Below are 27,077 nucleotides of genomic sequence, written 5' to 3'. Positions count from 1 at the left end.
ACAGGATATCCCAGGAGCAGGCAGGGATGACCCCGGGATAAACCTTAGGTCTAGCTAAGGCCAATGTCGTCTTTTCTGAATTTTTCATGAGAATGGAGAGCCCATATGGAATTGTCCTACTTACTGAAAGGGTGCTGATGACACCATCTAAAATTAATTATTTAAATAATTCCCTTTTTTTTAGGTGCCTTACAACTAAATTGCTATAGATAACAAATGTTAACAACCTCACTAGTTCATCCAGCTGGCAACAGGGTATAATGGCTGTAGTTGTTAATCCCAAATTAATATGTCAGTAAGGGCTCCTTCTCATGTTATGTCAGTTGTGGTTACCATTTTTGTGACAAGATTCCAAGCCACTGAAGTATATATTGCAGGCATAGACAATGCAGCCCCCAGACACCTTTCTTGGCCCTCCCCTCCCCCTTTAAAAACAATTTACACTATTTACCAGCAGCTGGGATTACTGTGAAATAGGTTTCTGTTGGTGCTGAAAATGAGGGTTCAAAGGAGTTGTTTAGTGTGTTGAGGCTCAGTTCCTACCTCTGCCTTGTACTCAATCTTTTGGGCATATTACTTGTCCTTTGTGACCCTTCCCATGCCAGGCATTTTGTGGGTAGTGCCCAGAACAGTTTCTCAAATTGCCAAATGTGCCTCTGGCCCCAAAAGGTTGCCTACTCCTGGCATATCAGAACCATGTGGATCTTTCGTATCTGATCTTTGTCTTCCTTCCCAGTCAAGTCATGCTTAGATGGAAAAAGACCCAGATTTGGCCCAGGTGATTCCAGTATAGTTACTACAGCATGCAACAGTACAGGATCTTATGTAATGTTCACAGTTCTCAACTATGCAAATCTGCCTTTCCTCATCCAATCTAGATAGTGTCATATAGGGGTGGGCAACTTCTAGGGGGTAGTGGAGCGCATTTCCCTCTCTTGAAACCCACCTCACCCCTGCTGAATTTGCTGCGACCATCACATTGTCCACTCCTGGTCTAATGGATGTGAGTAATACTTCTTTAGGCTATTAATTGGAAAGAGTTAACACAACCAATTATTAAACAAGTATAAGAATGAATAATAATGACAAAATACAAATTACTCCAATCACAATTATTTCAATCAAAAACAACTGTTGGTTCCTCTTAGCATGAAGTCAGTTAACTGTTTCTGTCACTGTTATTTCAGACTTTTTAAAAACTTTTTTTAAAAAAACCTTTTCTGCTTTTGTGTTGATTTTATTGTGATTCTATGCTTATTTTCTAGCCTGATCATTTTACTGAAGAGTGGCCTAAAACCTTTTAAGCAGTTTTAACCCCCTAATTTTAGTATTAGGAGGGATACAACTTCTTTATCCACATTCTCCATACCACCCATAATTTTAGAGAACTTTACCATATCATCCTTGAATCCATTTGGTTTCTGAACCAAAAGCCCCAAACTCTTTTAAGTTTTCCTCACATGGAAAATATTTTAGTCTCCTGATAATTTTGGTTGTCCTTTTCTGCATCTTTTCTAGCTCTGTGATACCCTTTTTGAGATGGAACAACTACAATGGTACATAGTATTTCAAGTAACTTTCCACTTACATAATATTATCTAATGTTGAATTGTTATGACTGTGGCCATTGTTCAACAACACTTAGTGCAAGACTTAAGTGGCAACTTGTGACCCTTCTGATGTTTTGGCCTGTAACTCCCATCATCATTTGCCTTTAACTAATTGGCTGGGGCTGATGAAAGTTGTTGGCCAAAACATCAGGAGGGCCACAAGTTGCCTACCCTTGCACAAGAAGCTGGCCACTACTTGCCTCCCCTCTTCATTTCTAATGCTTACAACATGCATTTATGGTATCTAGACATTTTGTCTACTCACTCACTTTGCCCCTAAATAACAGATTTGATACATGTAGTATGCTGATCCAGTCGTATTCTGGAATGCAGAGCGGTTGATCTCAGTTACTTCTAGTGAATGTGTTGAAATAGAGCACCCTGGCTAATAATGTGTCTGACATAAACAGACTTGTAGACCAGAAATTATTAGAACAGCTGCTCTCATGGACAATCTTCCAGTGGTTTGGATATATGGTTTAAGGTGCTCTGAATCTTATTTCCTGGTGCACATCTATTTAAATGCCTGCTCCTCACTCAAATTCCGTCTATTTCACTGACTTTAATAAAGAACTCGGAACCAACTTCAGCCTCAATAAGACAAGGGCCAGTTATTAAAAGATTACTTGTCAGAAGGCACAAAAACTTTTTCAAAGGAATGAATTATAAATGCAGTGAGATTCTATAGCAAATACTTTATCTCTACCCTGCTTTTCTACAAAGAAGTATTCAAAGCAGCACCTGCTACCATGAAGATGCATATGAAAGGTGTTAATGCAGGGAGGAAACATGTGGGGAGCCAAGATCCATTCTCATTTATTCTGATTACCTGTTGTTAATTTCCTTGGTTTGGTTTTCATACTACAATAGTTTTGAGTCATGTAGTAATTTTTAAAAGTTTAATTTAGATGTTACTGGAATATAAAGTTGAAAGTAGACAGAATAAGCAGTAGGCTATAGAAGAAAAAAAATGGTAAGTTGTGCAAATGATGCTGGGAATTCACTTCTTACATCAACTGTGTTATGTGCTCTTGAAAGCTTGCACAACTTCTGTGATCTTTGGGTTGGCCTAATAAAGGTAAACAAGGAGAGGTGCAGCTACAAAATCTTAAATAACACTGACAGGGTTGTCCTGAAGAGATTGATTGATGGTGCTTTTAGCATGCGTGAAGGCGAGATTTGGTTACGAAAATGGCAAAGGGGTAAGAGTTCTCAAATTCTTAGTGAGTTTATAACAATCCAAAATATGGAGAAGGATCCAAACATATCTGTTCAATAACATATGTTCCTAAGCAGGCGTGTATAGGGTTCAACAGGCTTCCCTGCAATTTCTAAATGAAGTTGTTGGAATGACAGCAGCACACCAACACTGTAGGGGACACAGGATCCTTTAGTGCCCAAGTGCAGGAGAGTCCAGAAAGTGGATCTCTAGAGGGATGTTAATTCCCAGCATCCCTGATCCTTTGGTTATGCTGGTAGGAGTTTCTGGGCTTTGAAGTCCCACCCCTGTCCTATTAGGACCGTGGCTAACTGATTTTATAATGATAGTATTATCCGTACTGATGTTAAGACCATACGTTTTCCTGACACTCTCTTTTTCCCAGAAAACCCCCCACCTCTGACCATATGCGGGATGGCGTAAAACGCTCTGCAATTATTATACTTTTCTTAAAGCGTCTATATAGGGCCACATCTTGCTGGTGGTACAAATACACGTGTCCCTAGGATTCTTGTTTACCAACGCCCGAAAGGTTTCTGGGAACTGTTGTTCATCAGCTTTCTATTGCGCTCGTCTCTCAAGAGAAGGGAAACGACACCTCCCATAACCCTCTACGGCTTGGGAGGCGGGCAAACTCCCGTTTACGACTCTTCGTTCAACATGACTGGTTGAGCGTTCTGTCCAATCGACTGCACAAAGAACATCAAAACAAGTCTGTTTTCTACGGATCTATTCTGAGAGGCATCGAACGTATCCAATGAGAAGACAGAGATATGTGACCGATGTCCCACTTAGCCATTAAGAGGCTAAATTTAGTAGAAAACTGGGTGGGGCTTTCACGAAAAGAGGAAAGGGAGGGTGGTGAAGGGAAGGGGGTAAAAAAAAAAAAAAAGGTAAAGGGAGTCTTGTAATGGCGACGGGTTTGGTAAGTACCTCAGAAGTTTTCGAGTGACTGCGAGAGTGCTCAGCTGTAAGTTGGAAATGACCGAATAACACTTCGTTTTAGCATATATTTCCTAGCCGAGGCCCCGTTATGATGGGGATGGGGTGGAGGGAGAGTCGTCTTGGTCTCTCACTTTATGGAGCGGGGAGAGACGAAGGAGAAAGAAGAGGGGAGGCAAAAGCGGGGGCCCGTGACGCCATCGAGGGCTTTTTCACACACACCAACCCCTCAAACAAGGCGAAGTACAAAGCGACGTACGTCGCCAGATGCTATACGGCCATTTGCTGTGAGGAGGGTTTTACTTTTGTTTCCTGGTTGGGTTTTTGGGGGGTAGGGAGGGCAACTCCCCGCCCCTCTCCACTGCGGTCCTGTTGAGTTTGTAACGAGCCGCTTGGCTGGACGGGCCAAATCTCGGAGTCCTGAGCGGTTCTCTTTCGGCTTGGGGGCCAGAACCCCTCCCCCATCGCTGTCTCTTGTTGTTGTTACGCACTTCTGAATGAATGGGCCTTTAGGCGCATGCGCCTTCTCCTGAGAGGAAAAGTTTATAAACAAGGGCCTCTTCCAGGCACTTGGGCACGTGACCCAAAAGGGAGGCGGAGGGTTAGGCGGAGAGCTACTTTGGCAGCCGCCTGCTAAAGCTACCAAGCCGCGTCGCGCGGCTCGTGCTGCTGCGCGTGACTCCAACTGCCCTTCTCTCGCGCGGAGCGCGTGACAGAAACTTGGCAAACGTTTTGTTGCGCGCACACGCGCGAAGACTCCTTTTCACCTTGCGTGGTGGGAACGGGGCTGTTCTTGTTCGGTACAAATCCCGAGTCAGGAGACATTTGGCAGTGACAGGAAAGTTGTGCAGTGGGGAAGAGGCTAAATAGGCCTTCCTCTTCCTTTCTTTGTACCAAAGCTATGCAGTGCTTCTTTCTGTTTAGAGGGTTGTGTAACGGCAAAAACTTTCAGTTCTGTGGCTATGTCCTGGGGTGTTTTTTTTTTTGTAAGATAATAATAAAGGTTGCTTCTAGTATGATGGGAGTGAAATCGTTTTGTTTTTTAAAGATATGTGTATGTGAGAGCCCTGAACAGTTGCCAGCTCACTGAACCGTATACAGATAACTTTGGCATCAGGACATTTGTTTTCAAAGCATGCATTTGATTACGTGTGAAGCAGTCTTAAGAGTTGGCATTTCTTTCTTTATACATCACAATCTCTACTGAAAGCCACCTGAGGTAAATGTAAAATGCAAGTGCAAAATGATAGTGTTGGATCTAGACTTAACCATACTTAGAGTAGTAGATCCATTGAAATCACAACTACAATTGATTTCAGTGAGCCTAATCTTAATGACTAAATCTGGATTAACCATAACATACAAATCCGTGGTAAGAGTACCATCAATAAACAATACCAGTTAATAACATCAACTAACAGTCCAGCAGAAGGGCCACTCAACTGGCAGCAAAAGCTTTTGGTTTGTTTTTGAATTACTACTATGTTTTTGTTGTTGCTGTCTTATGGTGTTAAGGATCCTATGCTGATTTTGAATTGAAAAAATAGATAAAAACAAAAGTTTTTGCTTGTTGACGGAATGCCTTCAATGAAGTAGTTCCAAAGGGTGTCCCATGGTGTGGGATCAGTAACATCATTATATGCTGTTATTTTGCCCAATCTCATATTGTTAGTCGCAGCGTATTTTTAAAATTCAATATTAATAATTCCTTTCTGAAAGATTTTGAGGAAAAAATTGAAGAACTACAAAGAAGGACAGTTCCTATCAGCATCCTTTATTTATGTCATAATCCTGAAATAAGTATCCTTCAAAAAGGAGCTGGTAATCTTTTCTTTAACAAACAAGGTCCAGCTTCCTCCTGCCTCTGTGCTGCAATTGGCAGACATATTTGACTCTGCGTAAAGCTACTAGTTGTCAGCTATTGAGTTATCAGTTTTGCCCCTCACACATTTCACGTGGGCTGTCGCCCATTGTTTAAGGACTGGTTGTACTTTATGTAACAACATATTAGAACAGTTCACACATAATGCCAATTGGTTGGGGGGGGGGGAGCAGGAGTGAGTGAGTGCACTCCTCACTTCCACTTTTCATTAACAACCAATGAGTGCCTTTTTCGTAAGTTCTTAGTGTGACATCTGAAAATAGACATCTGGATAGTTTAGGGGTGAAACTACCTAGAATTAACCCATGGTTTGTTTTTGGATTAATTCTTGGTTGTTTAATCCCTAAACAATCCAGTGTCCAGGTTCAGACAACACAGTAACAACTTATAAATGGGGCAGTTGTAGATTATTAATTGAAACTGCGGAATGTACTGGAGGGAGCACATTCAATTTGTGTATTACATAACCCATGAATTGGTGTTGTGCGTGAACCAGGTTATCATTATTAATTTTCATAAGTTGCAAAACTACTTTGGGTAGAATTTTTGTGAACCGCCCAGAGAGCTCCAGCTATTGGGCGGTATAGAAATGTAATAAATAAATAAATAGAAGTGGAGAGAGATTGTGACATCAAATCCACCAGCCAATAATGGTTGTGCAGAGTTGACTTCTTCCAGCCTATACAACTGGTTTTCCCTGAGTTCAGGATGTCAAAACAGTAACGCCCTCTTCCAGAATACTCTATGCTATTCCCTCCACTGATCTTCCCATTTCCCTCCATCTGACAGAGACTCAGGCCACAGCTAGACCTAAGGTTTATCCTGGGATCATCCAGGGTTCGCCCCTGCCTGAGCACTGGATCCCTGTGTGTCACCTAGATGAACAGGTTTGACCCCTGGACGATCCAGGGATAAATCTTAGGTCCAGCTATGGCCCCAGCAGTCTGTAGCCACTGAGCATGCTCAGTCTTCATTGGGCTTTTTGCGGGGTGTGGTTTTTAAAAGTTGTTTTCCGTTTTTTCCGTTTTTTTGTATTTTTGCAAAACTTGGGGTGTCCCTGAGCATGCTGATTCCTTCCTCTTGATTCTCAGTGGTTCCATTTTGCTACAAGTCCAGTTAGCACTTACCAGCTGGGTTTGCTATTAGATGTTGGGAAATGACTTTAAGCCTAAACTAGAAGTGCAATTCACATCTAGCTTGAAATTTTTATTTTTTATTTTTCAGAGGTTTTCTATATAAATTATGGCTTAATCTTGCTGCTTAACAGGCTGTTTCTATATTTCAAGGAAAAGTGTTCACACAGGATGTGAGTTGATAATTGGTTTTCTGTCTTGGTTTTAATTTGTAAATTATCTATTACTAACTGACATGTGCAAAGGCATTTTGGTTAGTTTTAATAATACTGAGAGTAACAGGTAATCAGTTATGTTTCTCAAGATACAAAGTCATTAGCCATAAGAAGAAACCCAAAATTCTTATTAAGGTCATATCTTTATTAGGCCAGCTAGTAAGTTCTCCAGAATCTTTCATCGGGCAAGATGGCAAACAAAGTAAAACAAGTGGGGAAGGAAACAAATGCTTTAGTTAGGTGAAGGCTAGTGAGCTGAAATACACCAAAGAAATTGTCGGCTATATAGGCTGCAGGTCACAGCTATTTTTTCAAAATAACCATTCATCTATTTCACATTGAGAGATGTTGAATTTAATTAGAATATCCCTTTAACTATAACATTTAATGTCAACATGCCTGTATAAAGAAACATACTGGGGTGCTATATTTAATTAGTTGTGCATCCTGTATACTATTCTGACGCCAATAAAAAGCTAGACACAACTTTTGGAGATATTTCATATTGGCGAATACATTTTTGTTGAGTTGGTGGTATATCTGGTATCAATGGTTACACAGTAGCAGCAGAGTGTATTAATGCATTTTGTTTGTTTGTTTCTGCTTAAGTCAGATAATTTGAAGCACCCTACAATGGTTTGGGAAGTAAAGACTAATCAAATGCCTAATGCAGTACAGAAACTCCTATTAGTGGTGGACAAAAGAACTTCAGGGATGAATGAATCATTGGAATTACTGAAGTGTAATGAAAACCTTCCATCTTCTCCTGGATATGCATCTTGTGATGAACACATGGAGCTTGGTAAATACTTTAGCTTTCTTGAAGTCATCTGAGTATCTATGTGTGCCATGCAGGGCAATTCCTATAGAAGTCAGTGGGCAATGTTTAGGTGATGTTCTATGAGGTGTTAAGCATTGGACTCATTTAGCCTAAAGACTGTGGCTGGGTTGCAGAGATCTTCTTGTATTCATTTAAGGGAATTGTGCCAGCTTACTGAAATGATTGATTGCGTTTCCTTGAATCTTTTCACTCAATGCAAAATTATAAATAGGTTTGGAAACTCCCTTTGGTTTGCCATGAAGGGAGGAGCACAAAAGTACCTTTGGCCTCACAGACATAGTTTCATAGTCATTTGCATCATGTCTCATCTTTCAAAAATATTGTCAGCTTTCCAAAATATTGTCAACTAGAGGACTACAGACAATACTATAATGTCAACTAGAGGACTGCAGACAATACTATAACTTGTGGATGTCTTCCACTTCTTCGATGATGACATGATTTCCACATTTTTGAGGAAATTGTTCTCAAAGTATTGAAAAGTATGATAAGACACAACTCCTGTCCCCAGATTGATTCCCTCATTCATTTTCACCATTGCTGGCATAATATGAGAAGACTTAATCCAGATAGGAAGAGGTTATGCCATCATAGGACTTCTCAGAAATTGGGGTAATACTGGTGTAATTTGGTGTGGGCTGCTCCCACCCAACTCAGAACGTCTGCTGCCTTACTGGTGTGGTGCTACAGTGTTGCCCACAACATTCGCATCATGTAATAAGGGGGGCTTGGATGTAGGAAAGAACCACAAACAATGGGTATTTTGATCCCTCCTCCCCCCCGCAGGTCATGAATTGTCAAAGCCTCTCCTCTCCTGGCCCCGGCCCAGTTAATACAACTTTGTGTTGTGCTGGCTTGATCTGTAGGAATGAGCTTAACTTGGTACATTTATTTGCAGATGATCTTCCTGAACTGCAAGCTGTTCACACTGATTCTACCCCACCTGCACTTTTCCAGCTGAGTGCTAATGTCTCGCATCAGGAATATTCAAGGCCTTTGTGGAACCAGCGGACCTCAAGCAACAGTTCAGAAAGTTCTTATACTTGTGAGAATGGAGTGAACTGGTTGACTGAATTGGCAAACATAGCTACTAGTCCACAGAGTCCTCTCATGCAGTGCTCTTTTTATAGCAGGTATGGCATAATTGTACAATCCTTTCCATTCTAAAGTGGATTGTTTAAAAATCCATGTTTTGCAGTAAAGCCAGTTTCTTTCCTACATAACAGCTGGAACCATCTTTCATAACTTATTGTCTAAAGATGATGCAGTTATTTTAAACTGTAATACCATGAACCATCAGAAAAGGTTTCGGTAATGCTTACTCTGCAGTGCTAGAACTAGCTTGTACAGAACCCTATCACTTGAAAGTTTCATTTCCTAATATTACAACGAAAAATGAACATAAATATACATGCTCATGGTCAGAAGTGAAGACCTGGAAATACGCTTAAGTTGCTTAAGATAATTAATTCGGTTTGTCTGGAATCATCCTAATTTGTAAATTCCCGAGAACTCTGTTTAGACCCTTTTTTGGAGCTTTTATTGGCCGCCTGATTTTTTGTTTATTTTGAAAAATTGCTGCTCACAATTGTTGTTTTAATTTGCTACTCAGCAGTTTATTTTTATTTTTTTGCTATTTCTATTTGTATGTCGCTTTGACTACTTGCATAAGATGGAAACACAACTCAGAATATATAACTCAGAACTTAAGTGACCAGATACAAAAGAGGGCAGAGCTCCTGCAGCTTTAACTGTTGCGATGAAGAGGGAATTTCACCGGGTGCTGCATGCATACAAATGACACCTGCTGAAATTCCCTTTTCTATACAACTGTTAAAGATCCAGGAGCCCTGTACTCTCACACTATTTGTGGCACCATAATCAGAGCTGTTGCATTGAGCCCTTCAGTCAGGAACCTGCAGCAAGCTCCTAAGCTACCCTATGTTTAAACATACTGTAGATAAAGAATCCGCGTACTTGGACCCAGCCTTCTAGCTACAGCTGGAAATAAAAGAGGGCTACTGGGAGTTTACTAAGGGGCTTCCCCTTTCTTTGTGCTAGGGTTAAAACTCTTTGCCAAGTTCCAGGAGACCTTTTGGCCTCCTCCCTTCAAGAAATCCTTCCTCTTTGCAGTTACCCAGAGGTCACTGGCTGCTGAGATTTGGAGTTCTGCCCTCCCCATGCCCCAGGAGTTGTGGGCAGCAGCAGATTAATTTAAGTGGATTGAAAACTGGTTGAGTTGCTTGCAGTTTTTGCTGGTCTCTTTAGTATTTAGCATGATGGAACTGCAAAACTAGTCAGGAAAGTGTACTAGAAGTATAAAAGTGCAAATAACCTGAACTGGATTATTTGCATTCTGTTGAAAAATGTGCATATATAGTTAAAGTTTTCTTTCTGTATGAGTGATCATTAGAGAAGTAGATTTCTAATCAGTTTTCAGTGCTATCTTGCCCTCCTAAAAATAGTTGGTTAGAAGCATCAATCTATTAGTTATTATATTGGAACTTGGATATGTGCAATGTGTGGTGTGCTTTCCACAGTAGAGCAATGAACTTGCTCTGGGATTAGGAACCCTAATTGTAATACCAGCTTTTGTGATAACAGAATTCCTATGGTAAAATAATTCTGCTGCATTGGTTGGAATATTTTGTATGTTAAGCTTCTTTTCTGATGTCTTTTTGTAACTATTGGGAAAGAAGCAGTGGTCTGATAAGGATTGAAAACTTTAGCACTGTTGATGAAATCAACTATTTTAGGCAATGAGAGAGGAGACACCTCAAAGATGCCACTGTTTTTGCTCTGTCCAAGGAATAATTAAAGCAGTCTTGCATACTGTGACAGAATTTCCAGTAAAGTACTTCTTCCCTTACTTGATCAAAATCTGCTCATAATACCTTTTAAAAAATCTTTTTTAGATCATCTCCTGTTCACCTAATAGCTACAAGCAAAAGTTTACATTCCTATGCACGCCCTCCACCAGAATCCTCTCAGAGTGATTCTGGCTTTCCTAAGCATCACATTGATGAAACACCAGTCAGACATGAAAGGGTAAGTTACATAAATCGAACTAGCAGAATATGGGAGGGTGTTTTTTTGTTTTTGTTTTAAGAAACGGAAATAGCTTTATTTTATTTATTTGTTTATTTATTTATCATATTTATACTCCGCTCCTCAGCCAAAAAAGGCTCTTGGAGCAGACTGCCCTGCTCCCGAAGGAGGGGAGTCCAACTGGAGCAGGCCATGATGTTTCTTCTGCCTGCTCCTGTCCCCTTGGTCCTTCTTTTTCCCCACAGGGCCAAGATGACAGTTTGCCCTGTGAGGGTGGGGGAAGTTCCAACAAGAGCAGGCCATGATGTTTCTTCTGCCTGCTCCTGTCCCCTTATTTTGCAAGCTATGCATTTACATGTTTTACTTGTTTAGCACTGATAGCAATCTATGTGAAGAGCTTGCAATCAAAGACAGGTATAGAGTGAACTAGGAAAGTCCAAGCTTTGCAGTGCTCACTGTTTTATGCTTGGGTGGATTAAAGGCAAGTGGATTAAAAGAAAAAAGGTGTGGTGCAATACATGTGGAAAGTTCTCTTATTCATTCTTACTATGGTCAGAATGAACACAAGAGTTTGCATTCGTTCTTAGACCAATCAAAACACTTGGCCTAAGAGGACAACTTGAGCTTTCCCCAAAAGCTCTCCATGCCTTCCTGGTGTTATTCATATTAGTCTTCAAGAATCACAGCTTGAAGGTTTTTTTTTGGTGTTGATCATGTTGCATATCATTCTTGCCTAGCTAGTTCAGTGAGACAAAATATGACCATATGGGTTTGGATTGTAAATGGAAGGGAAGCAGCTCAGAACTGATTCCTGTGCTTAAATATGGAATTGGATGAATGATTTGTGAAGAATTTGTTCCTTGGCCAGAAGTATGGAGACCATGAAACATCAAATGAAAGTTTCAAAGTTTAAGAACACTTGGGAAAAGTGATGCAAATGGTTAAGTAAAAGTTAAGAAACTCCAAAGAGCTTCCTCTTTCGAGGAATCATGTGAATGAACATTTGTATGATCTGTCATAGAAATATTCCTTCAGAAACCTTGATATGGTTTTGTTTTCTCTACAGACAAATAGTGAATCAGAGTCTGGCATTTTCTGTATGTCATCACTGTCGGATGATGATGATCTGGGGTGGTGCCACTCTTGGCCTCCAACTGTTTGGCACTGTTTCCTTAAAGGTAAAACACCATAATTTAACATAAAGGTAAAATACCATAAATGGCAGGGTTTAGTAATTAGGGCTGTCTTTTCAATGTCACTAAATTCCTTTTTTTAAAAAACATTAGGAACACGTTTGTGCTTTCACAAAGGACGCAATAAAGAATGGAAGGATGTTGAAGATTTTGCTCGGTCCAAAGGCTATAAAAATGAAGCTGATGATTCAGTGGGTACTTGCAAAGTAAGTTTGTGTTCTCCACATTGTTTTGTAATGAAGGCCATAACAGTTTTACTTTGTCAGTTGTTAGCATCAGTTATGTTGTAATTGTCACATGCTTTAAAAAGAGAAAGAGACGGGGGAGGGGGGGTAGAAGAGATTTTGTGCTATATTTTCCTGATTGAGGAATGGCATAGCCTCCAAAGATGGCACTGTGAGAAGGAGGAAAGGGTAGGCAGGTGTAGTTCGCTACCTGGTTACTCATTCAGGAGCAATTGCAACTTGCCCAAGACAAGTGAATAGGTGGTAAATTACATGGCTGTTCTTCCAAAGGGAAAATTTCATATCGTGAATTGTTGCTTCAAATGTAGTTAACGTAGTTTGCAGAAACTCCTGCCCTTTGTGGCTGATGCACAAGGCAAAGCTAGTGACTGAAAGTAGAGACAGAATATTTTAAACCATAGTGGCAGAGCCCTGAAATTTTGTGGAGGGGGGAGGGAGAGAAGAAAGTAGTTATTTACCCCAAATGAATTAGCCACTTTTTACTAGTACTAAGATTAAAGTAGTTGCAGTGTTCATAGGTTGTCGTCCCCCGTCCCCCCCCCAATAATTAAAGATCAGCTTTTTTTAATACAGGGATATGGTTCTGATGGTTTGAAGTTGATATCACATGAAGAAAGTGTTTCCTTTGGCGAGTCAGTGCTAAAATTGACTTTTGATCCTGGCACAGTGGCAGATGGCTTGCTTACTGTAGAGTGTAGACTGGATCACCCTTTCTATGTTAAAAATAAAGGTAAGAATTGTAGATATTACTGTAGCCATTCTAACGTGTGTTGGAAAAACTTGAACATCACTATATGGTATATTCCAGTAATTCAAAATCAGCAACTTCATAAAACCTCCATAGAGGTTCAATGGTATTTTTTTTCTATATTTCAAGGCTTTAAGAACAAATGACTTACCATATGAGGCAAGGCATTCTTCCATTCTTGTAATTATATGGATCGGATCCAGAGGTCTTACAAGTGGAACTTGCTGGGGGAAGGGCCAAAGTTGAGGAGAGGAAACAGTTTCCCCCCTGTTCTAAGAAAAGCTGCTCCAGAACTTTGGGAGACATTCTAAAATAGTGTTGAAAATGGTAAAGTGGACTGTACGGGGAAAGGGGAATTGGGGATAATCACCTCTTTCCATTCCTTCAGCAGGTGTCTCTGCTGGATCTCACTCTGTTGTGTGAATGGAAAGAGTTATTCTACTACACTCTGGATCCAAACCTTTGTTTTTGCTATAGAAAGAATACTTCACCAGTTATTTGAACACACAAAGTTTGAGAAAACCTATATATTTATGAATTTAAACACTGCATATCTGACAGCAGAATACTTTCATATGAACAGATGGTGAAGAAGAAGGGTGCAGGGCCAGTTTAATCACGTTTTATAAACTGCTTGAGAAAATCCTGGAGCTCAGTATTCAATATGGAAGCGTATTATCAAACTATATAACAGTCATGTTTTCATGATACTGAGGATCTCATATAAAAGGAAAACACGTGTTGTTGTTCTTTTAAAAAAACATTTCTTCCATTGTTTGGGGTTATATTAATAGCAACTGTCATAAATCTTATCTTTAAATCTGAGGGCCTGTTCCCACATCAGAGCATCAAATTACAGGTTAATTAACCCAGGATTTGTGGGGATGCACAAAGTGAGTGAGCTGCTTCCATTTTGACATAATATCATTTGTCAATATCATTGACAAAAGATATTATGTCAAATCCAGACACTCTGGGTTGCTTGTGGGTTACACAACCCAGAGTTAATTCAAGAACAAATCATAGATTAATCTGGCTTGTTTAACTCATAATCAATCCAGAGTGACTGGGTTTGGAAATCATGCGAACCTCTTTGTAGGTTGTTTATTCAAATTGGAAATGGCTTGTTTGCTCTACGCATCCCTGCAAATCATGGATTAATTAACCCACAATATGCCACTGTGATGTGCACATTGTAGTCACATACATAAACACTTGAAATGCTATCATATCAAAACTTTTTTTTTTGGCAGTAATGGCAGGAGAGTAAGGCTGCTATAAATACAAGAGAAATATATTAAAAGCCATTTTTTAAAAATAGATTGAGCTAAGATGCCTTTATTGTTTAGTTGAATAGGTGTTCCTTGATAATTCTAACAGAAGAGCCATTCCTTTCACATTAGGATAATAGGATTTCTAATGAGTTTAAAATGAAAAGTAAAAATTGTGACATAAACAAATGTGTGTTACTTCACATTTGAAGAAAATGCTGAACTTCTAAAACTTTCTTTTTGTGAACCGCCCAGAGAGCTTCGGCTATTGGGCGGTATAAAAATGTAATAAATAAATAAATAAATAAATTCTCTGCCTTCCTAGTGTCTTTTGTGTCTTCCTTTGGGCAACATGTATGTGTGTACATGATATTCATAATTGTAAAGTGTCAAGTTATAGTTGCAATAATCAAAAAACAAACACTAAGGCAGCAGTTCTAAATGCACTTACTAGGAGTAATCCCCGTTAACATGTTTGAGTAAACATATATAGGTTTGTGTTGCAAAATTGACTTTTTGAAAAAAAAACATTTCAAATTCAGGTCCTAGAAAACTATTTGTGCCTATTGTTTTCTGGATGTGAGGATGGTCTGTAACTTAATGTAGAGGCTCCAAATAGGCAGACTAATTATCTTAATACTTTTTCATTCAGGTTGGTCGTCTTTTTATCCAAGCCTGACTGTGGTTCAGCATGGTATTCCATGTTGTGAAATGCATATTGGAGATGTTTGTCTACCTCCTGGACATCCTGATGCCATTAATTTTGACGATTCAGGTGTTTTTGATACATTCAAAAGGTAACTCTTAAGGTGGACAGCAAATATTAAATTGCTGATTCCTTCATACTTTTCTAACCATGTCTTAATTCTTATAGATTGCGTTGCCAGTTTCAGTTTAAAACACATACACAAAAACGTAGTCATGTCTTTCCTCTGAATTTCTGCTTCTTATAATATCCAGGTGTTGAGCAAATGGCATAAACAGATGATGGCAATTGCAAATGAAAATAAAATTAAGATATTAAAAATCATGGATTATGCAGTTTTTAAAAATGTTTAAGGATAAGGGTACATTTCAAATATTGTATTAGATATTATTTTTAGTTATTTTAGAAAGAGTTATATGAACAATATTTTAGACATTTATATTTTCTGTATTCATGGTTGTCTAAATATAGCTTTATCTGTAGTATCAATGAAAATAGTAGAATTATCAGATTCCACTAGGGGGTGGAAGACTACCAATTCCAAGCTGAGTACATTTTTCAACTAGACTGAAGTTCTTTCTAATGTTAATTCCTGTAAGTGGTATGGTCTTGTTCTTATAATATAATTTAAGAAGTGGACTGTAGTTAATCATTAAGCCTACTTCAGAAAGCTTTATTGAAATATTCTGCATTATTTCTATTGTAAGTGATATACTGATATTTTATATATTATCAGATTTTAAGTTCCCAGTGAAGGGGTATGCAGATGTTTCCTGTGCTCCCCTACACTCCTCTGTTTGGTTTACTGCTTGTTTAATAGTGTTGATGGTTTCAAATATCATTTGCTCATAGCTCAAAAATAAAATGTTGATAATTATTCCTCTCTGTCTTCCTGAAATTGTGAATTACTTAAATATTATGCTCTAGCCCTAGGCTCATAAAATAAGTTCTTTTGTTATTATTAACCTTTCATCAGAAGGGAAGCTTGGCTTTATAACCAGTAGGCAGTTACTGCTGACTTCCTGTATCAGCCTATATGTGACATACACTATTCTGCTGTAGGCTACTGCTGTGAATTCTGAAAGAAGAGCTCTCCATAAAAATGCAAGTGACAAATAAGCTCAGTTCAGACAACAGGTTAGTCAACAGTGGTTTTAGAACTCCACGGTGGAGTTGTTACATCACCATTGAGAAACGTCTGGCAGGAAAACTCCACGCTGTGCAGAGGAGAGTTTCTGCACAACTGTTGTGTGGCGGGCTCCGTGGAGTTTTCTGTTGTGTTGGGTTTACCTTTTCCACTAGTAAGAGTGGCAAAAGGAGCAAGTGCTGCTCTTGGAGAGCTGCTGGGGTTGTTGTTGGGTTGTTGTTGTTTTTTGCAGCAATGGCTGATGGGATACCATTGGGAGGACCAGGGGAGGGGAGAGGGCAGAGGAACTGTCAATCAAATGTTGCAGTAGATTTTATTCAACTCCACGGTAGCTAACAGTCACACTTTGGTGGAGTTAGAACATGTTGTGTGGGAACTACCCCCAAAAACTCAACCGTTGAGTGGAGTTTTCACACTCTGTTGACTAACGTGTTACCCGAACTGAGCCATACACTCCCTCAGCTCATACTACTCCCATCAGAAATAAAATGAGAACAGGGAACTGTCACTAAATAGGGTGTATCAGGTTTTGTGGCTATGTTATGACAGCCAGGTCATATATTGGCAGATGATCTCAGACTTAAAAAGGATTTGAGTGTGGTATGAGTAGATGATGAATTTTCCTCAGAATGATATGCTGAATGTTATAAAGATCAAACAAACTGGAACATTAAGTATTATTTGGGAGTAAAACTTAACTTTAAAAGCAAAAGCTGTAACTTTCTGTAAAGTGATTTTTTTTCCATTTCAGTTATGATTTTACACCAATGGATTCCTCTGCAGTCTATGTGTTAAGCAGTATGGCTCGTCAACGCCGTGCTTCTTTATCTTGTGGAGGATCAGGAAGCCAAGACTTTGAAAGATCAGAATGCAGTACAAACTGTGGACCTGCTCAGTCATCACAGATTTCATCCAATTCTTTGCATAGCAAAGCTGGCAAAAGCCACAGCTCAGGGACTGCAAGTACTGTGAGTGCCACTTCTCCCAACAAATGCAAAAGACCAATGAATGCCTTCATGCTTTTTGCCAAAAAGTACAGAGTAGAATATACTCAGATGTATCCAGGAAAAGATAACAGGTAACAATATGAATGTTTCTAATTCATGTTTTCTGTTTAGGGAGTTCAACTATGGATCACTGTTCACTTTTTGTTGGCCTGATAAATATGAAGCTTTATTTTTCAAAGGTTTCTTGTCCTTTATGTTCACCAAAACCTTACAGGAGTATGCTGATCACTGTATGCTTTCAAAAATGATTAAGAAAGACAAACCTAGGTATTACTTAGTTGCCTAGATCAGACAGAATATTCCTGGTCCCCAAACCCCCGATGGTAACATTTCCCTACAGTCCTTAAAAACCATTATTGCAAACTAGGTTCAAACCATGGTTTGCAATTTTGGTTTGTAGGCAATGTTCAAAACAGTTCCCTGATTTGGATCTCATGGAAATTGGTTTAACAAATGAGGAAGACGAAGTTCCCATTGCTCATTCCAATGATGAGTTTGTTGGATGAACCAGACTAGCGCAAGCTGCCATGTGTATGATCCACTGCCTTTACTTTAGTATGACTTATGTTTTGATTGATGGAATCAGAAGTTGGAAGAAACATAACCAAACATATGCTGTAATTTGCAATAACTACATTTGTTATGTTCATAAGCCAAACTAGCTACACACTTCCATGATAATAGGAAGTCTTTTAAAGATGTGCTCCATACACAAAGGGTTTTTTCCTTGCCCTTTTAGAGGAGTATGTTTTAAATGGAGGAATATGTGCTTTCAGCTGGGGAAGTAAAGTGTCAACAAAGGGGAGAAGAGGTCTCAGATACTTCATTTCAGACACATTCCCAACAACTTTCAGAGTAACTTCTATAGCCTTACCCTTGACTCTATTGCATTCTTATCAGCTTATGACTACAAGCATCAATTAAGTCATGGGTTTAGGATGGAATCCATTACGAGGTTACTGTACAAGTCCCATTAAAATGAGAGCAGAGCAATAGTATCATTCTCTGTGCAGGAAAAATCCTGGTGGGTTGTATTTCAAATTGTGGAGAATATACATGAGGTTTTTCTTATAACTGACTCCTCCATTGGTGAGCATACAAGCAATAGTATTGCTTTCTTCTGTTGTAGGATCTGTTGTAGGATCTCTTGTAGGATCAGAATGAGTCTACCATTTACTTATTTTATACTATTTTTATCCTGCTTCTCAGCCAAAAAAGGCTCCTGGAGCAGTGTACAATCAAATCAGCAAAGAAGATAGTCCCTGCCCCCTCAGCCTTATGTTCTAAAAAAGACATGACACACAAGGAAAAGGGGAGGGGGAGGGAAAAGGAAAAAAATAAACTGTCAGCAGGGCTGGTGAGAAAGCCCTGCTCCCTCCTTCATCTCCCAAAGGAAGGGCAGTCCAACTGGAGCAGGCCTTGTTGTTGCCTGCTCCTATCTCCCTTGCTCCCAGCTACTACTCCTTGTAGGTATTGAGCATGTCTGCTAGAGGTAAATCACATAGCATATGTGAAACATTACCGTATTTCTTCGATTGTAAGACGCCATCGAATCTAAGGCACACACGAATTTCAGTGCCACCAACAGGGAAAAAAAGCTTTGATTCGAAGAAAAAATAAATTTCTCCAATCAGCCAGCAAAGCAATTTTACGGTACATACACGCAGCGGAGGGGGAGAGGAACAGGGAGCGAGCGAGACACAGACACGCGTGCGCGCACCCACACGCACACGCATAGAGGCAGGTTACATGAATGGGAAGCAGGAACCAATCGTCCCCTGCCTGGGAACGGACAGCCACACATGCATTCAAAAGCTGGTCTGCACCATTCACCCGGACGGGAGGGGGTGGGCGGGCGGGCGGGCAAGCCCAACCAGCACTGCTCAGGTGATTCTTCCGCTTCCCATCTCCTTAACAGAGGCGAGGCCGAGCTCTTTGGAAGCTCGCTGGCCTGCCGGAGCTGGGGTCCCTCCCAGCGGCAACATTTGAGATGCTCCGAGACGTTGCCCCTCTCCCCCCACTTCTCTCTCCACTCCCTTCTCTCTCTCTCTCTTCACCCCCTACCCTCTTTCCCCGCCTGTCCCGCTGCAGACTCGACAAATGTAATTACCGTATTTCTTCGATTCTAAGGCGCCATCGAATCTAAGGCGCACCCAATTTTTAGAGCTGTTACTTTAGGGAAAAAAGTGTGTCTTAGAATCGAAGAAATACCGTATTAAAGCTTTAAATGTACTGTGCAAATTCTATGTATCATTCTCTTCCATGGCAGAAATGTTACGTACTTTTAGGGTGCAATCTTCTATACAGTTACATGGTGAGCACAGTGGGACTTACTTCCCACTGTGTTCACTTCCAAGTAAACAGACATAGGAAATGCCTAGGTTATTTTTATTTATTTATTTTTTAGTGCAAAGGAGATACAGACTAAGGGTCTGGTGAATTATGTAACTATGGAGAAATATTGATGATACTGTCTTGCAATGTTTTGCCATTGGACATTGCAGAGGAGGAAAAATTGGAAAGGAAGAGCACAAAGGAAAGATTTTTTGATATATAGTATGTGCTTTCTTATTATACAATAAGATACAATTTCTTATTTTTTTAACTGTAAATTAGACAAACAAGGTTAAGTACAGATTTTACCCTGTAGCTATCACAATAGCATTAATGGGAACTCTAGGGCATAGTATGAGGGCTTAACTGTTCACCGTTATACTGAACTGGAGTTTTATGCAGCTGAAGTTAAGTACATACACACCGTCCCAAAACCCACAACTTCTGACATGCCAATGCTTGATTGTAGTATCATCCATATTAGAAGAAGAATAGCTTTCCAGTTTTATTAGAGTACTTAAAAATATCTCCAGAACAACAATTTTAAAATGTTGGCACACAGACTTTCACAGCTACGATTTATGTAACTGTAGTGTCATGGAACAGTTTAAAAAACCTGGCTTGGAAAGTGGTAATATCAATGAACATTTTATCACATCTAATTTTCATCCTATGCTGTCATCAGAGAGGAAATGGACACTAGAAAATGTTACCATTCTATTGGAATCTTGCATTAAACGTTTTCTAAATATTTCTTCTGCAGAGCCATAAGTGTGATACTTGGTGACAGGTGGAAGAAAATGAAAAATGAAGAAAGACGGATGTACACATTGGAAGCCAAGGCCTTGGCTGAAGAACAAAAACGTTTAAATCCTGACTGCTGGAAACGGAAACGAACAAATTCAGTATGTTTTCTTCTGTTCTTGACTTTGACTACACATCTTAGTACTTGGAGTTCATATAGAATACTTCATGGCAGAGGGGAGAACTTATTAAGATTGTCAGGAGACAAGCCCTTACACTTGCTATGAAATGTGAATCCTAGGGCTAGATTTAGAAGCAGACTTCCTCTCTTTTCATAAAGATGCAGTTTGGCCAAGTTCCCTTTGTTGTGATCTTATTGTATGGTAATGGGGGGACAGCAGAACCTCAGTCTCTAGAGAAGTTGCTTCAGTTTCTGTTCCCATTCTGTGCTGCATCTTTTGATATCAGAGGTAGGGGAAAGAAACTAGTAAACACAGCTATAATTCAGTATAGTAAATTTTATGCAGGTGGTAACAAAACCCATATGTGAATCTCTGAGACCTATCAAAACATTTTCCCTTTCCCTACAGTAGTTCAGAAACCCACCTAAAGCTCAGTATTTTGGCACTGATAAGGCACCCAACCTAACCCCATGACAGTGATTTTTGTTGTCCCCGCTTGTCAGGTTCTATTCTGTTGATGCCAATACTGCATCCTTAAGCTGCAGATGCTGAAGCTGACAAATTTAGCCTACCAGGCCTCCCCAAAGCTCTGTCCCCTCAGAAGGGAGGAGAACAGGAGAGTGGCTTCTGACTGAGCCATGGCCTCAATGAGCAGCCCTTGAGACAATCACTCAGGGCTTTGCCTGCCCCTTGCCTTCCCTACTAGGGAAGGCGTCAGTCAGACAAAGCCAGCTCAAGCTTTGCTCCCCATTTGTCTTTCCCAGTCAGGAAAGGTGAGTGGGAGGCAAAGATGGCTCCAGACTGAGCCACTGGGTCAACTGAGAGATGGATTGGCTCCTCTGTGCTCTTTGGCTTACTGGCGAAAGTCTCCACAGGATTGCAGGTAGCTCAATTTTCTTCCCTCCCTCCCCAGCTGAGAAGGGGAGAATGTAGTGTGCAAGAGAGAGGGGTGGGGGAGAGAATGAGTGTGTGTTGGGGGGCGGAGGGGGGCATGTTAGCACCTCATACTGAAAAAGGGTCCTTACCACTCTATAAAATGTGCTGTGTTTGGTATATTCTAGCCAGGCTTTAAAATTAGCTTGGGCCACAAAAGTGTTGTCCTCTGTCACACCCCAAGGGAAAACTGAGCTAGGCATGTCAAAGATAACCAATTGAAAGAGCTGTTGGATTCAATGTAGGGGTGTTCGCATAAGTATATTACAACAATAACACCTGCAGGTTGTTACAGCAAGCTTGTAACTACCTGCAGGTGTTGTTATATATTTATGGCTGTAGTAAAACGGATTCAGATATGGTAGTAATTTCCATGCACAAATTGACCCTATATTTCTCACTTTCAGTCTGTCCTGTCATCTGAATGTCTTCTTTTTATTTACAGGGTTCACAATAACATTAAATTGGAATTCTTCTGCAAATACATGGTGGTGGAAGACTTGATCAAGGTTTCATGATTTGTTGTGAAGGTCTGACCATAAAATACTGGCAGCATTGAGTCATTAGGAATGAGGATTTGCTTATTACAGTAGAGCATTAAGCAAGCTAAAAACTATCAACATTTTAAAACCAAATTGCCTTATTTTTCTTCCAAACGACATAAATGTCTATCAGGTGTAATAGGCTTGAAAATGGATCCTGTGGTGCTAAAAAATAGTAGGAAGAAGAGGAGCTTTGTATAAATGTTTATTTTTTAAAAAAAATGCACAAAAAGGGGAATTTTAAAACATGTAACATCTGTTTATATATTGATTCTTATTGCTGATTAATATGTATTGCACAAACTATGTAATTAACTACAAATCTGGGAGCTGGGATTTTCTGACATAATATATGAACTTCTAGTCTGCCCAGTGCCAACAAGTTACCAGAATGTGTGGCAAAGTGGATAGCATAGTGTATACTACATGTAGCAAGATTGTTGTCTGTTGGGGAAGATATCACATTTGTAACTCGTTTGAGATGTGATCCCTTCCCTAAAGAGGCTTGTAGAACTGCCTGGGTTGTAGTTCACAGCCCAGGATTAAATTGAATAGTAGCATTGCATTATCCCAAAAGAATGGTGCTTTTGTGGTGTCACCATTTTATTTTTAAAGGTTTTTTTTTGTCTCCTATGCTGCATATTTTAAAAGATTTTATTTTGCCATAATACATCTTTTATGGTGGGGACAAACTTTGCACTTACTGTAGGTGCAACATTTGCACTTTACTTTTTTCCCTCCATCTATATAAAGTAGAGCAGATATGTTAGATTTATGGCTACCTTTGCTGTGAACATTTACAATATAGCTTTTAATGTTACTAAATAGAGTGTGTTTCTGTTTAAGAATCACAACAATAAATTTCAGCACCTGACATGTCTACATGATGTTGCTCCTATGATTTTGCACACTATATTCATGTATTATTTCAAATAAATTTGTAAAACAGTATTGTCTAGTATTCCACATTTATAATTATAAATCAAATTAGTCTTGTAACTAAATGCCACTGATTGCTTTATAGAAAGAATATTTGAAAAGTGAGAATATGTAAGAATTTTTTAAATTAAGCAGATTTCCAGTAATAATGTGAGTTGAAGATCATAACATTGTATGCAATTCTTTATTACATGTACATTGAAATCATAAAGATAAATTAATTTAAAGCTTTACGATTGTTGCTAAAAAGCAAATGTGTAATTATACGCACAAGTATTTTTCATTGTGGTTCATTTAGGACTTGTTCCATGAAAATTCTGTATAGACTTTTTCCATTTTATCAAATTCATTTTACAATATAAATGTTTGGGTTTTAACTTTAAAGTTACATTAGAACATCCTCAAAGAGTTTTGTATAGGAAAAGCTGAAGCTTACAGTACATTTTTGCAAGGAAGAGATACTATTTATATTAATTCTGAAGCATTACCCTACCAGTCCTGATCTTAAGATTCCAGGTCCTTCCAAGAAACATTTCACTGCAGAGGAGAGAGTGCTTTCTGCAGCAGTTGTATCATTATGGGATAGACTGGAGCAAATTCTTTTCCTTCTCTGCTTCTTACTGATTGAACATAAGCTTCCAATGCACCTCTATGTGAAAGGGGGGGGGGAGAGAATAATTTTTTTTCTTATTACCAACTCACTTCACAGTAGATACTATACAAATAAACTGCCCATCCCCTTGTTACTTAAAGCTCAGTCACTGATCATACTCACTAGAAAAAAAGGCCTCCAATGGTAGTGTTGCATGTGCGCACATTTGCTCCCTTTAATACAGGGGTGTGATACCTCAGGACCTCCTGGGGTCCTAATATGGCTTTCTCAGGGTCCCCAGATGGCCACACACAGTTCCCCTGGCCCACCCTCCTTTTTGTCATTTGCTTTCTTGGCTTTTTGAAGTTTTCCCCTCATTTTAAAAGGTTCAAAAGGCCTCTCCTAAGGGCCAGTTTTTAAACTTAAGAACACTCAAACTAGTGCTGAGTTGAAACAGGAGTGGGCACTTTTCATGAACTCTTTTGGCAGAAAGTGTCTAACTCTTTTCATGATTTTTCATCCCTTTCCAAAAAGTTGTGAAAGTGTTTGGGGGTGGGCAGACAACTGATCTGATGCTCCAACCCAGATTTAGTCACTCAGAGTTGACTCGTGATGGCATAATGTGGATAGGAAGATGTACCAAATGCGTACCCCCACTCACATTCTGCCTCAACTAATCATGCATATTTGTATGCAAACTAGAGCTGGGTCAGGATGAAAATCTTGCCACACAGTGCTGTTAGCATAGTGCAGTAAGTCAGGGAATGTCAGACTGGTTGCCTGGGTGACAGGGACACTTCCCCCCTCACCCCTCACAACAGAGTAAGAGTAAAAGAAAAGGGACAAGACACAAGCAGGATATATATGAAACTGAAAATTAAAATGTAAGTCCTCAACTATAATGAGTGTCGTCCAAGTTTGGTAAAAACTAAATGACATGTGCATTCATAAGATACGGTTTTATAATAATGCTCTGGAATGATTGTTATTATATTTTCAACTTGGTGAACCTACTGTACATTGATACTAGACGGATAATATTTTGATTCTCAAACTAAGATAATCTAAGATGATAAATAATAATATTCTAGTTACAAGTCCTGCTTCCCTCTAATAGTTAACTCAGATGCTCAAGTATGGATCAATTTGGAACTGAAATGGCCTCTTCAAAATACACTTGGGTGATTTCCTAGGTATGCAGAAAGCACGTATGTTTGTAAAGAAAAAAAGAAAAAAAAACAAAGGAAAAAAACCTCCCAAACAGCCAAAAACCATAGAATGTTGAGTGTCAACTGGAAAAGAAAAACAGAAAATGGGTTGGGTAGGAAATTGGCTGGTTAACATTCAACAACTTATATTATCTACAGAAGTATATGGCTGCCTGGCACCATGAATAGGATCGCTCGTTAGATGACAAAGATAAACTGTAACATTTTGTTGCAAGTCTCACTTGTAAAATAAGAATAAATCATAAAGCTATAGAAAAAGATATATTAAATACATCTCCCTACCTGGAGATAATGGATTTGAACCTGGGATATTCTGCGTGTCAGTGTGCTCTGAGCTACAGCCCTTTCTACTCATCGTTACTGACATGAGAACATAAGAAGAGCTGTGCTGGATCAGACCAAGGTCCACCTAGTCCAGCATTCTGTTTACACAGTGGCCAAGCAATCACCTGTCAACCAGGAACCCACAAGCAGGACATGAGTGCAACAGCACCCTCCTGACCATTTCCCCCAGCAACTGGTGTACATAGGCATACTGCGCCTGATATTGACAAAAGAACCCAAGATTTGTTCCTCTGCAACCATGTAAACCCACTTTTCTTGAAGACCTGGGTGAGGAGAAGGAGAAACACACTTGACTGATTGTATAAAGTTAAATATGGTACAGAACTTCTCTTGCCTACCAAAAAGAATTCTCAGAATTCCCCAAGGTATGCTCTGAGTGGAACAAAGAAGAGAAAGAAAGACCAGGATAGGGAAGAGAAGAAGAATGGTGATTGGAAACAGAGGGTGGGGGTGGGGGGTGGGGGGAGTATTCCCCAAGCCAAGTGTCTCCTTTCAGAGAGGTAGTATTTCAGAAGAATTTAGGAGGCTGTGGAGGGTTTGTAACGATTGCACAAATGAATTATATGAGGCGAGGTGGCTGTGGGCTTTTCTTTTTTTAAACTGCAAAACCGATTTAAAAGCCCTAGCACTTCCTTGACCATGATGTCACATAGTCCTAACCCTTGTTTGGAATAATCTTGAGGCTTGCAGCTATTTAGGAGAACTTAAAGTGACGGTAGAAAGACATTTGTGGTGGTTGATAACAGCTGTGCTGAAGCTACTAAACTTCTGCTGAAGCCAAAGATTCTAGTTTAGGGCAGTATAATCAGATGCTGTGTGAAATACCAGAATTTCACATGGAGCTCTTCCCACCCTTCTCTCTCCCTCTTCAGAAAATCATTGCAAACCAACTCCCAGCTTTAGCAGAAAAGTAAAGGGAGAGAGAGAGAAAACAATGAGCTGACTGGAAAGAAAGGTAACAGTCCCTTCAAATTTAAAAAGGCTGGTGCATTCACACTACACTCCGTATTGGAGTGAGTCCTAAGGCCTCCTTAATAACTGCAATGCTACTAAACCCAGAGGGAAGAATCAGACTTGTATTAAGGCAAATTATGGCAATTGTACCTGCTCAAAAGATCACAGGCACACCTCAGAAGATACAGGGCCCATGCCAAGTAGGCCTCCAGAACAATGCCCATTATATAAAATACCCTCGTTTCAGCCTCTGTTCATTTAATTTAAATCATTACAAATGTTGCTGTATGTGAAAACAACAGTAGAAGAGCCAAGAAAGCTCTGGCGTGGGCTTTCGTGACCATGAAGTCACGAAGAGTCGGAAATGACTGACCGAATAAACAACAAAAACAACACACTAAGAGATGTCATTTCAAGCTGTATTCGAGCCTACTCAGACAAATCCACCATAATAGCTTGCTAGCAATTAAGCATTTATAAGCCACAGGTGACATTTATAAATAGGAGGTGATGGTTTGCTTTTGTTTATATCTCCCACCCTCTTATCAGCAAATCGTAATGAGCCATTTTGTAATAGGAGTGGCCGGCACTATTTTTCCTTGACTTAGCAGAGGCATATGAGCCCAGGGGATGTAATGGAACAAATCTCTTATCAACAGTGCAGTGTAAGCCCCCTAGGTGGGTGGGTGACTTGAGTGGGGGTTGAACTTCTCTTTTAACTTCAACCACTCTAAAACGTCAAGCTGCATAGTCAAAAACTACCTCTAGAATCCACTAAATGTTGATCCTTCGTCCATATCAGAAAGAAAGCTTGATCTGTGTTTGTGGGAATTGGATATTTGAAAACGTATTTTTGTTCCTATGCAACCTTCCCAGATCCAGATGCACAATGCATTTAAGCCAGTAAGTAAAAGGGAGCCATTACAATAAGGACTATTGCCAAAAATCCCAAGCATTTCTCAGTTTTTTCCAAATTGCCAACTTCTGAGATGAAACGTTAAACTACCTGGAAGACTGTACAGGAGAGAGTACTTTATCACCTTCATGATTTATTGTCTTAATACTAAGCATTCTCA

The 27,077-nt window shown here is 39.7% G+C and overlaps 2 protein-coding genes across 4 annotated transcripts in view; one reads left to right on the top strand and one right to left on the bottom strand.

Annotated features, from left to right (window-relative positions):
• Positions 1–3,714: 3,714 nt before the first annotated feature.
• On the top strand, positions 3,715–22,893 carry HBP1 (HMG-box transcription factor 1). Of its 3 annotated transcripts, none has more exons than XM_063134152.1 (11): positions 3,715–3,754; positions 7,615–7,803; positions 8,741–8,975; positions 10,758–10,890; positions 11,957–12,068; positions 12,177–12,289; positions 12,902–13,058; positions 15,000–15,144; positions 16,952–17,278; positions 20,305–20,446; positions 21,846–22,893. In XM_063134152.1, exons 2-11 carry the CDS (start codon positions 7,635–7,637, stop codon positions 21,855–21,857), a joined length of 1,545 nt encoding a protein of 514 aa, XP_062990222.1. In that variant the 5' UTR covers positions 3,715–3,754; positions 7,615–7,634; the 3' UTR covers positions 21,858–22,893. The 3 variants fall into 3 exon arrangements, with proteins under 3 accessions (XP_062990222.1, XP_062990220.1, XP_062990221.1); XM_063134150.1 differs by having other exon boundaries at positions 3,718–3,754; positions 7,611–7,803; XM_063134151.1 differs by having other exon boundaries at positions 3,730–3,799; positions 7,611–7,803.
• Positions 22,894–23,051: 158 nt separating this feature from the next.
• The window catches only part of COG5 (component of oligomeric golgi complex 5), a 166,089-nt gene continuing 162,063 nt past the window's right edge, over positions 23,052–27,077 (bottom strand). Inside the window, exon 22 of the mRNA XM_063134149.1 lies at positions 23,052–23,530. Coding sequence (XP_062990219.1) covers positions 23,416–23,530 — 115 coding nt within the window. The 3' untranslated portion in view covers positions 23,052–23,415. The remainder of the gene's footprint in view (positions 23,531–27,077) is intronic.

Source organism: Elgaria multicarinata, chromosome 9 (assembly GCF_023053635.1).
Source record: "Elgaria multicarinata webbii isolate HBS135686 ecotype San Diego chromosome 9, rElgMul1.1.pri, whole genome shotgun sequence".
In the NCBI taxonomy this organism is placed as follows: domain Eukaryota; kingdom Metazoa; phylum Chordata; class Lepidosauria; order Squamata; family Anguidae; genus Elgaria; species Elgaria multicarinata.
This window is presented reverse-complemented; position numbering and strand designations above follow the sequence as displayed.